Source organism: Coturnix japonica, chromosome 1, assembly GCF_054131305.1.
Source record: "Coturnix japonica strain WE chromosome 1, WE-NBRP24, whole genome shotgun sequence".
Taxonomy (NCBI): domain Eukaryota; kingdom Metazoa; phylum Chordata; class Aves; order Galliformes; family Phasianidae; genus Coturnix; species Coturnix japonica.
Window position 1 is genome coordinate 124,560,781 of NC_140663.1, and position 12,569 is coordinate 124,573,349.

Genomic DNA, 12,569 nt, shown 5'->3' on the forward strand with positions numbered 1-12,569 from the left:
ATAGCAAGAAATTTAAGAGCAGTAAGCAAGCAAAGAGAGTCCTGGAAAAAGAGGCTTCAGAGAATCACAGAACCATACAACGGCCTGGGTTGAAAAGGACCACAATGATCATCTGGTTTCAAACCCCCTGCTATGTGCAGGATCACAAACCACTAGACCAGGCTGCCCAGAGCCACATCCAGCCTGGCCTTGAATGAAATGATTCACACTCTACTGCCTAAAAAGCTTAATCTCTCTCACTAGAAAGGTCAGCCTCTAATAAAACAGATGTTCACATCTATTTTGCTGATTCCTGCAGCTGAAATTTCCTTTATTTCCCCTTTTTGGATTTTGCATTTAGTTTTGATATTCCACATTATGATGACTTCACCCCACTATGACGAATTCACCAACAGCCTGCTAAACACACTGTTTGCTTTATGTATGTGTAAATCCCCAATGGTAGCAACATGAAAAAGCACAAATTGTAGGTTATAATGGATTATACAATGCTAGCAATAAGAGTCTGTCAAATCAAACAAATCCTGCTGTGACAGCTCATTTTAAGGTTAACAGATTCAGCTAAAGAAGTTCTTCCCTCCTTCTGTTTAGCTACTAAAAGTTTAAATCTGGCTACTACTTCCTTCCTTTTTGTCAGCGTTAGCCAGTATTTGGAAGCATCAGCATAACCAGAAGGAACTTAGTAGTAAAGCATTCCTTTTAAAAGCTTCAGCCTCTACGAACTATGACTTTAAGAATAAGATAATTATTTGGACAAGGTTAGCCAAGGATTATTGATATAAAAAAATGAGACTTAGTCCAATGCAATTATTATCTGTCTAATCTGTAACTCATAGATATTTTCTGAGAAATGAGCCAGTCTTGCTACAGATTTGGCCAGCAGCAGATCCACATCTTATCAGTTCCTTGAAGCTTCTGCTGCTACCGATTCATTGATCACCTTCTCCTCAGACATATATCAAGTGGCCCTTTGGCATTTTAAAGTGAATTATCTCTGACTAACACTAACTTACACCACCAGCAGAACAATACATGCAGATTGGGAAGTATTTGCATAGATTGTCATTATCTTTCTCATTTTTCCTTCAAATACCAATAAACTTAGAATGAACAAGATTATGCCCTGATATACACTGAGACAATCAGATATCACTTGCACTGGGTATGATGGCCGAGGCTGAAAAAGAAACACCCTAGGATGCAGACCCAGCTTCAAAATTCATGCTTGGACAGCAAGTTTTCTCATGGAACACCTTCTCTATAAAGGATCTTGCATAATACTGTTCACTGAAACTCACTTGTCAGATGGACTGCCATCTGGATAGATGCAGCAGAACTGAACTTGGCTATTCCATCTCCCTTCCACTCACAAGGTGCTGGAGCTCACTGAAGGATGCATTTTCTGCTTAATTGCTTTTAAAGACCTTTAAACCACTACTAGCAAGGCAGGACTCCCAGAATAGACTACAGGCAATTGCTGCCAGGAATTTGGGGGTAAAGGAATAAAAGAGTTGAGGTTGAAGGGTCAAACCGTAGTCAAGACAGCTGCACTGCTATAGAATCCTGGCCACTGAACACACATCAACATCAAAAAACGATTCAAGAAACCAAGTGTTTTTAAGGCCAATTACACTAACTCCTTATTTAAAGATAAATTACTAAATTTCTTGTCACAATTACCTGAAGAGTTCTTTTGCTTCAAGGAATTGAAGCTGTGCAAACTGTATAAAACCTGCTTGCTGCAAGATTCGTTTGTACATTACCTGTAAAAGAGAAGGGGGAAAAACTATTATATTTCTAAGGAGTTTAGTCAGAGATGTAAAAAGTACATCATAAAAACACTGAAGACATGACTTTCAACTGGAACCATTACGTAGCATGCAATAATAATATCATGATATTAAATTGTATGTACCCACATATACTCTGAATCTGCTGCCCAGGCTGAGTTACTTTCACAAATGTATGGAAATGCAACACTATCCACAAAAATTTACATCAATGAACAGCAAATTCAAGTTCTCTCATCCAGACACTGACTCATCTAACACCAGTCTGACCTGCCTCCAATTTTCCTTTAAGGTATTTGCAAATGTGAAGGCCAATGATTATCTTGTGTGCCCCGGTGGCGCAGTGGTAGGAATGCCCCGTTGCAACACCGGAGGCCCGGGTTCGAATCCCCCCTGTGGTGCAAGTGGTAGAAGTGCCGCTCTGCTACACAGGAGGCTCGAATCCTGGGGGTTGGACTTGATGATCTCTAAGGTCCCTTCCAACCCGCACGAGACTGTGATACTGTGATACTGTGATCTTTAAAGTTCTTGTAATTCACCAGACAAGAAAAGACAAACAAAAGGGTCTGAGCTGAAAACAAATAGCCAACTTCCTCCTCTTCTGACCATACTTCTGCTGCTTAGATGGAGATCTTCACAGCCTCTTTTCCCAGTTGATGTCAATATTTCTGATTTTCTAACAGGTGTTTTTGTTGTTGTTTTTAATAAACAAATGCTTTTAAAACAGTTCAATTTATCAAATACAGAACACATCACAAAATGCACGTAAAACATGGTTAGAAAAAGCACAAGTAAAGCACAAGGGAAGCAATGTGTTATAGAGTTTTGTTGTTAAGATCATGCCTAGACAGAAAAAAAGTTTCCCAAAGAAAAAAAATCATTAGCAAATGAACAAATCTGCTTTGAATATATATTTTTATATATGTTTTTAATCAGAATGGTGAATTGGTTACCATTAAATTCATTGTAGTTCAAATATTTCCAACAGCAAAAGGAAAATTACTGTAAGGAACCTGAACTGTGATTTGCAAAGCATCCACCGCTTGAGACAGCACAAGTGTTACGTGAATACAACTAACCACTTCCACATGCTCTCAACTTTACCCTTCCCCTTTATCATGAATATGCAGCTTTCTGATATCAAGCAGAGTACATGAATGCTGTTATTAATAAGACTTCCATTTTCAATGAGAACAGCCAGAGAAATTCCAGTACATATAGGCACACAATTCAGGCATATTTCAAGCAGAGTAGACTGATTTTTTCATCTTGATTAAAGATTGTGGATGTACCACGAGAAATTCTTGTCTTAAGTCCATTTAGTTTATGCATATTTTACTAATGAATTATCCTACAAAAATACTTATCTGTGATCATTAGTAAACCATTATAAACTATTGATTTGTAGAACAGTAGGACTTCTCTTGCCTCCCTGGTGTTGGAGATAAAAGGATAAGCAGAGGGACATGATACCTTGCACACCTTCTCAGACAAATGCTATGCTAAAAGGGAACTTAATTAGAGCAATAAAGTGAAACTACCTCAGATGATAACACATACATCAAATACCCCAAATATCTTAGATTTACAATTGTGTTATTATACCAGTGAATTGAAACCTGTGAGCTTATGAATAGCTGCCTGGTAACTGCCTGAGGATGGGATGCAAAGAGGTGCTGGTAAAGGATTTCAACCTGCATCCAATTGTGCCAAAAACCTTCAAAATCTGACCTCAGGCTTGCTACCTGAGGGCCGAAGGACAAACGCCATAGAGAGAAACCAACATTACAGTTTTTCTGATGTCCACTTTCAATTTTTTCAGTCGATGGACCACTAATATTTACACATTAGGAATTAGGGCATCAGAGTTAAGTTTGCAATGATCTAACACACTGAAGACACTGCCTTAATTGTATGGCTTACCCTTTACAGCAATCTTCAAAAGAGCTTGTATATAGTTCAAGTATAGACCTAAGAAATCAGTGTTAAATTTAAAACTGATTAAGTGGCATTCAGTTTCATTTAAACACTGATGTATCCTCACTTGTTCCTTTGTTACCCAATTTCAAAGAACATCTCCAGGCAGATGCTTTTCCGACTTTAAAAGATACACTGATAAAATCAACCAGAGTGATCCATATCTTAAACCAACAAGGTAAGCATCAAACATTAAAATGCCTCAGGACTACGGAAGCAGCAGATCTGGAAAGTATGGCAATACTTTGCAGGGTTTTAAAAATAAGGCAGATCTATGTGCCAACTACAGCTTATTTTTGTTTATGATATAGAAGTGATCCTGAGTTCTTCCAGACTCGTTTGCCAGAATAGTGTAACTGGCAGATTTAAGAAGGTACTAAGTTACAGTCTGTCAGAATTCAATGCCTTAGTTACACTCCCAGCATTTTTGAAGAGCAATTACAGGACTCGAAGTACCTTAGGTGAATTCCATATTGTTGACTGAATTCACATTAAAAAAATTGCAAGGACAGAAGTTCAGCTACAGAAACACGAAGATTTTTATTAATTCCTATTTGAAAAAGAACTAGTAAACACAGCTGATTGTTGAAGCTATATTAGCTATAGCAAAGCCTTAATTCGACCAGCAGCTTGGAAAAGCCTTTCTAGTATTATAAAAATTCCCAACAAGACTGCCATAATGATTCTTTCTTGAAAATTACCTCAGTTTTCATCAGGTTTGTGTGCAGTTAACAAGTTTTTTGAAACTAGAGAGAAATGAGAGGCAAAAAAAGAGATACCTATGCAAGAGGTGTGTCAATCTAACCAAGGTCTTCACTACCATCAACCATGATTTCTGCAAACTTCAGCTGTCCTGAAAAATTAATAAGTAGTGTTCAGTCATTTCATGGTAGCATGGTAGAAAGGCCTTCCTATTCTTCTACCAAAAAAATGATATTCAGCAAAGCCGTTTCCTTTGCACCTCTCTTGTTTAGCAGTTTTTACTTAACGATAATTCTTGATGCTCAAATACATATTCATGTAACACAACAGAAATATGCACTCTGCAGGAGCACGTGTTAAATAATGTTAGAGCTACTAACACAAGACCTTCTTCCCATAAACTAAGCATTTGCTGTACAAATAATTCTAAGAATGCAGTACTTTACTGTTTCAAACCCAAATATCATTCTGTATTATTGGTATATATACACATATTTATGTAGATATAAGTAAACAGAGTGTGCAACTGCGTATGCATGCAACAATGCAGTACTGAACTGCAGAAAAAACCCTGCGTCCTCAAGAACTCCCTTGACTGAGTTCAAGTCACATATGCAATGGCAAAAGCCATTCCAAACTGAGGAAGTTAAAACAGCTTTACTGAAAGTAAAGGCAGTATACTAACTGTATCAAACAATTGCAGTCACCCCTACAGGTACTGGATCAAGCACCTGAATTCAATAACTTTCTCTTCCTACTCCTGCTACTATAAAACGGTGAATTAAGGCCTTGAATGTGTCAGCTACACATGAATCAGTAGAGCTTGCAAAATAGATACATGAAGATATTTATTAGATATGAGTTAGAAGGGAGAGATTACGTGACCAATTAAAGAATGCCCAAGAAGTGATGCAAGAGATGCACACGAGGCACACAGTTTGGATGCAATCCATCAGGTTTATATTATGGGAGACTACAGCAAAGGAAAGACTCGTACCAAAATGCTCGTACCAAAACTGTAATGACAGCATTAATTATCAGAGGCATATTAGAAAGCAAGTTCAATGTGTTATGTTTCCAGCTACTGATGCATTCTAAAAAAGTTGGACTGGCATATCAACAACGAATTCAAGTTGAATAATTTTAACAAGTCAATGGGAGTCTTCATCAATTTAAGCTGTAGTTAACATCAGTCTGTAGTTAGAACTCAAAACCTCAAGAGGTTTTGCTTACACATAAATTTTCTGCTTTCCAGCCATAGCGCTGACCCAAAGTGACTGAATACCCTTGAAAAACAAAGTCAGAAAAAACCTAACAATATTCTTGGAAACAGTAATTTGGGGAAGTAAGATAGACATATAAGTGCACATAAGGCACTTGTAAACAGAAGGTAACTTACCCTAAAGGCAGAAAAATCCTAAAAGGAAGAAAACCTCAGAGGATTTAATCACAAATCTTATAGAATGAATTGCAACTAAATCTGTGGAAAAAAAGCCATTAAGACATCTCCCTTTCTAAGTCCTCAGAAACTGGAAATACTTGGAAAATTAGAGGCCATAATACACAGAAGACATTTCAATCACACATTCTGTCCTCACAGAAGGATTTTAGTTTGCCTCTGTAGATCCCAAAGGAAAAGTTAAGCATTAAAACAAAATGCAAACTGAATTCTGAATTTGCTGAGATATTTTCCAATACTTTTCAAGTTTTCAAGTACTTCCAGATAGTTGTGCCTTCCTAAAAGGACGGAAACACTTTTCTGCCAATATTTTTACATCCAGCATCTCCCAGCCACGCATTCTACAGAGGAACTAAGGATCAAAGTGAAAGCTGTTAAAAATCTCCATTTCATTCAGTGTTTTCTTTCCAAGGGCCTTGAACAACATTTACATGTTTCCTGATAGACTAAATTCATTTTGGCCCACAGAAATTTTAAAATTTCCACAGTCAGGTACCAAATTCTTAATGTTTTCTAAGCAAACTGAAAGATGCCATTTTAATGGCCGTGTACTACTCCAAAGTACATCGAAAAAAAAGAAGTAAATATTAATTTCAACTCTGCATATAGATTTAATGCAGACTACAGATCAAAAGGAAAGAAAGCATCAAACATCCATTCACATACTTGGTGAATAGTTTCAAGTTCACTTTCTAAAATACTGCTCCAGAATAAGCTGGTTATTTCTTTATATTACGAGAGATTTCATGTTATTTTATCCAAATTTCAGACTCCAGATCAGAGATAGGAGTAAATTAAGAAGCATGTGTATCATACGATAAACCAGAGGGAGAAGGAAACAAGTGCTAGAGATTTGTACTCAAACAGCTACTGAGATGCCTTTTTTTACTCCATAGAAATCTTAACCATTCTGTTATATACCAGTACAAGTCTGGAACTAGGATGTGTTTGTTATACACTTTCTACCACAGTATTTAAAGTTGCATACTATGGAGTTTAAGGTACAGTGAAAATGCCCAATAAAACCAACTCTGAATGGAAATCAAGTATACTTTTTTTAATCAGCAATAATATCCAACAAGTTAACAGGGAGCTACAGTAAGTACTGCAGTGTTTCTTTTCCCCATCACTAGTTTTCTGGTTTTAAGTTACAAACAAGGGGGGAAAATAAGAATACCAAAAAACAGCAGAACAGCAACACTCAGCGCTGCAAACATCACACCTGTTAACAACACAAATCAATTCAGTAGCACGTTTGTTTCTTCAGGCTGAAATAATACAACACATTAGTAGATTTCTCTTCAGTGCAAATTTCTCTCCCATCCTGCCCAGTGATCACTTGACACTGGCATAAACGTGTAAATTTACATTATCATGAAAATTCAAGTAAGCACAGACCTGAAATTTCTCTTTTGGAATATTCCTTCGAGCTCCTTTTGCTAGAATGAGGGCTTCTTCCACCCTGTGGCTAGCTAGAAGATCCTGAATCTGCTTTTCCAAAGGCAGCGGTACCATGATATACACGCCCTTATTAGTAGCAACAATCACTTTGCCTGTAGAACGCAAACAGACATTGAGTTTACAGTCTTTTTAGCAGTATAAGCTTTAACATTTACAATGTAAGATTCTAAATAGAATTAAAGTTTTAAAACTTATCTTTTTTATTACTGTATTCTCCAGACAGCACAGTTTACAAGTAAATTGCCCTCAAAGCTAATAAACTTATTTTTGATAGCAGATTTTGTCCCGCTCTGAGTAAACGAAACAGATTATACTTCTCTTATGTTGAACTGAGTCATACAGGTCATCACTTTAAAATTAGATTTAAGAGAACAGACTTTTAACTGCCAGCCTATTCTCCTCAGGCTTGCATTAGGAAATCGTACAGCTATATGCAAAAAGTGAAAAGTAATATGCAATTCATAGTACTACAGTTTGTAGCTCACTTGGGAAAAGAAGGAAACCAAAACAAATATGAAATGTATTGCATATCTAGTCTGTAATTGCAGGCTAGATCATTAAAAATAATAAATGTGTATTTGTATTTAACAACTTGCTATGGAATACCTATTTCTGAAGCTCTAGTGGCTGGCAGCCCTGCCCATGGCAGGAGGGTTGAAAATCTGACGTCCTTTCCAACCCAGGCCATTCTATGATTCTATGAAGCTTTATCAGCTGTTATAGAAAGGCATCCAAAAGAACAATTTTAAGATATGTTCTCTTGGCAAAGTTTACAAATGGACACCTATCTGTAGCCCACAGTTATGGACTCGTAACATCACATCAGCTTCTTTTAAAAGAACAGTATTAAGTTACAAGAAAAAACTCTAGGCCCACACACAACAACTAACTTGATTAAAGTACATTCAACACATTGTTGGAAGAACTGAATTCTAGGTAACAATTTTTTCCTATCACAGGCTGCAGGATCCCAAATGACAAAAATATTTGCTATGAAGTTACAAGAGTTAACAGGCTTGCTAGATCTTTGTTTAAGAAGTAAACAACCCCCCACCCAAAGAAAAAAACACAACCCAACAACCAAATGAGGTGACTGTGCTCACAGTGGTGTCTGTTCCAGAATTACTGGTATTAAAGAAAGAAAAAATGAAAAAGTGTCCTTTAATACCTTCAAAGTCCTGTAGAATATGACCTTCTTTAAATGGCAGGGTTTGCTTTTGCTGCTGGTCCAGCATGCTGTGCACAGTAATGAACTCCTCATCCAGAGCAACCACATAGGGAAAGCACAAAGCAGCTCCAATCACGTTCTCCGACCAGTGCACGGGAGCACGCTGTGAAATGCCATCTACAGTTGCAAACATGCCTACAAAAAGAAAGAAGCCTGAGGCTCACATTAATTGAAGAGCATTTTCCCCCATCAATATTGATACTAAGGTATAGGAATAGCAGGTCTCAGAAGAACAGATGCAGCATCAGATGGCACAATGGCAGCACATCACACTTCTCCGGATCTTACAAACCTGTTGGTTTGTTCAGTTTGAAGTTGTTCTTTTTCCAGCACCCACAGAGATAAATACCATGAAGAATGAAAAATATTGAGAAAAAAAAACCACTAAAATATAATACAAATGTTTTTATGAAAGTAATGTTATCGATTATTATGTTGTTCAAATTCATTCCAAACCATAAATATCTAGTGAGATTGGATATTCAAACAATACAGACTTCGGAAGAGCAGTAGGCCTGCACAGCCCAACCTATCCCACGTTAGAGGTGTATTTGGTCCTTGCAGTATCACACGCCCTAAGAGGATGCCAGTCTGTATGCAGCTTTTTACTTCTCCACTTTGCCATGGCTAAATTTTCACATCCTGAAAGGTGGCAGTTTTCAAACCTCTTAAAAAAATACATCATTTCTGAATATCTTTATACTTTAAGCCAAGCATAGTTTTAAAAACAATCTTAAATATCTCAAGGATATCTGCACTATCTTACTAAATCAGTGATATTAAATCCAGTACCTTCAGTTAATATGTACTTTTTTCTGCTGCCACTATTCTGTTCTTCTTCCTCCTAGCTTACAAATATGACTTGCCTTTGCTTCCATTTCTTAGTATTCAACAGTTCTACTTCCTGAGACTTTTCTACTATTAACTGATGGAAAACTGCAGTCTAGACTTGCAGATGTTGTTCAATAACTCTTTGACAATGGAGCACGATGTAAATTTCTGTTAAAAACATGAACACGTACCACTTGATATCAGAATTCTCACTCCACTAAAAAGACATGCCTATGAATATTGCTCTTCAGCAAGAATGAGCCACTTGGCAGCTGGTAGAATGAGTCTGAGCTCTAAAGGATAGAGGAGATTAAAAGATTATGTTATTTGATTTACAAAAGCTCTTCCAAACAGAGAATAATGATGTAAGGGTGAAGTACGGGTAGCTGGTTAGCAGTGCCACCCTGAAGGGAAACAAACAGACTAAAACCTAACACCTCTCCCTCCCTGACCTAAATAAAAAAGTGAATAAAACAGATGGCTGTAGATTTTTACAGAACCATGGTGTAGAAGCTAAATTTCTGGATCCCTTAAAGCAGGTTCAATATTATCAACCCTTTCCTTTGATTAAGGGTGCTAAACAACTCAATATCTGTCTACAGCCCTCAGCTCTCAAAAGCTGAGGCTTCTGAGGTAGAACAATGTCATTTCTAGTCTTCATCAAACTTTCACACAGGGATAACAGCAACAGCAGGAAGGCCACGATTCCTGGTTAAGTATAGGAATGTGCTTTATGATATAGAATCAGAATCATAGAATTACCCAGGTTGGAAAAGACCTTGAAGATCATCAAGTCCAAACGCAGCCTAACCAGTACCCTAAACTGATATAGATGAAATCACGGATAGATTTCATATTAGAAATGCATATGCTATCCAGTTACAAAAAGTGACTCGACACATAACAATACTCAGCGCTCAGAGATCTACAAATCTGTAGAACTACAGAAGTTTAAGGGCTACCAGAAGACATCCAGTCCAACCCTCTACACTCAACAAAGGACCAACTTAGATACTTATCTGATGGATTCTGTAGTGTTTTTGTTTGTTTCCAAACAAAAGTCTTAGTGAAAATATCTGGGAAAAAGCACAGTAAGAAAAAGCACGATTATTTACTTGCCTTAGAAACACAGAAACTTTTAGTTATTATAAAAGCTGACAGCATGAGGAATACTACAAGTGGGTGAAAATAAGGAACATGTTGGTTGCTACTGACTACTATGCTTTGTGCAATATCACCAGCTCTGAGAAAATGACTTGCAAAACCTTTTGTGAATCATTCTGCTTAGCACACACGCTTGTTGCACATTATAGGGTGCAGCTGTCCATTTGTAGGCTACTCGATCACCATGCAACTGTTCAAAACCACATGCCATTGAGAAGAGTTAGTGCTGGAAAAAGAATAAACTATAATTAATGAGATAGAATTTATATACGCATTGAAGTTGATTAGATGAAATTGGGAAGGAACCTACTCACTATATCAGGTCCAACTCACTTGCTCCAAAACCTCATCCAGTCAGTTTTTAGGTATCTTTGAGAACAGACTTACTCCCTTTTCAGGTTCCATCCTTTGGCCACCATCATAATGAAGTTTCTTCTTAAATTCTGGTACAATCTATATAAGCTCTGTCTTCTTCAGACTGACTAGTCCTAAGGTTGCTCAGCCTCTCCTTAAACAAAATGCAGCAATCACCTTTGTATCAGCTCCTCTTCCCACTTGCGGTATCACATACAAGCTTACTGTGGGTGCAATGCATACCACTGTCCATGTCATTAATATCAGTATTGCCCTCACTATTGGCTCCCTGGGGTACACAGCTTGTGGTTGAACCGAAGCTGGGCTTTGTGCTGCTGCCTGCAACCCACTGAGCTAAGATTTCAATCTATCTCACTATCCAGTTTGTTCTTCATCTGTTTGCCTGTAAGAATGTTACGGGAGGTAGCACTGAAAGCCTTGCTGAAGTCAACATTACTGCTCTCTCCTCACCCACCAAGACTACCAGGCAGGTCAGACAATTATCCTTTAGTAAAACCACGTCGATTAATCACAATTAAACCCCTCAGACTTTTTCTCTTCTGCATTCTCTGGCATGTGGTTGCCTGCCCCATTCAATGGTGGGCACACATTTCCCCTGGCCTTCCTTTCCTGTTAATATACTCATAGAAGCTCTATTTGTTGTCGTACATGGTGTCAATCAGATTCAATGCCAATGGGACATTAGCTTGCACAATATCATCACCACATGTATGGATGATGTTTCTCCATATTTCTCCAGGTCACAGTCCCTGCTGCCACCTCTTGTGGAACCATAACAAAGGCCTTGCAGAAGTCAAGGCAGATGATAATAGTTGCTCTTACTTTGTCTACAGTAGCTGCAAGTTGAACCAAAGTACTGAACTGTTAAGTTTATAGATCAACCATGAGCAACTCTAAATTTCTCTTTGCTCTAATGCTACATTAAAGAAACTCAGATGCTTTACTTTATGATGATGATTTCAAGCAGCTGCTTGATGCCAACTCTTTGTCTTAACTCAAAATCAAGTTAATCTAGTAGACAAATGTTCCTTTAAACCCTATAAGCCCAAATACACCAATATAGAATACTTCAATTTCAGTAACAAGAGTCTGAATTCAACATAGATGCACTACCAAGTGCCAAATGAACATCTCAATTGATGAGATGTGCAAAAGTGAAACAAAATTAGAAATAAAGATTCATATTAAACCTTTCCAAGTCCATTCACTTTACAGCAGCAGCTTACGTCAAATGCTAAGATACAGTGTTTGTATTATGAAGTTGCTCAACTAGTTTCTCAACTTCAGAAAAGGCTAAATTCACCAAGAATTCTACTGAAGAACAACAGCTAGGTAGATAGTACCATACAAAACTATAGCAGAGTAGAACAGGAAACAGATGATAAGAAGCTGAGTTTAGCAAGACAATGCTATATAGTAAGCAGCAGTCTTACTAAGTCTGAGCTTAAGATTTGCCTGTACTATGGAGAAATAACAAAGCTTCAATTACGCCTAGAGATGTAGAAGTAGATTTGCTTAAGATACCATACATCTGATATTTCCAGCACAGGACAATCTACTTATACAGGAATACTGGTTTCTC

The 12,569-nt window shown here is 37.6% G+C and overlaps 1 protein-coding gene across 4 annotated transcripts in view; it reads right to left on the reverse strand.

Moving 5' to 3' along the window:
• TGFBRAP1 (transforming growth factor beta receptor associated protein 1) overlaps positions 1-12,569 on the reverse strand; it is a 28,535-nt gene that overhangs the window by 11,007 nt on the left and 4,959 nt on the right. Inside the window, exons 3-6 of one of the 4 annotated variants that reach the window (XM_085551860.1) lie at positions 9,640-10,524; positions 8,558-8,752; positions 7,327-7,481; positions 1,681-1,763 (exon numbers count right to left, since the gene is read on the reverse strand). In XM_085551860.1, the coding sequence (XP_085407986.1) occupies positions 1,681-1,763; positions 7,327-7,481; positions 8,558-8,750 (431 nt within the window). In that variant the 5' untranslated portion in view covers positions 8,751-8,752; positions 9,640-10,524. Of the gene's footprint in view, positions 1-1,680; positions 1,764-4,546; positions 4,621-7,326; positions 7,482-8,557; positions 8,771-9,639; positions 10,525-12,569 lie in introns of those variants that run through there. The other 3 variants (XM_015849926.3, XM_015849922.3, XM_085551863.1) reach the window with 3 other exon arrangements.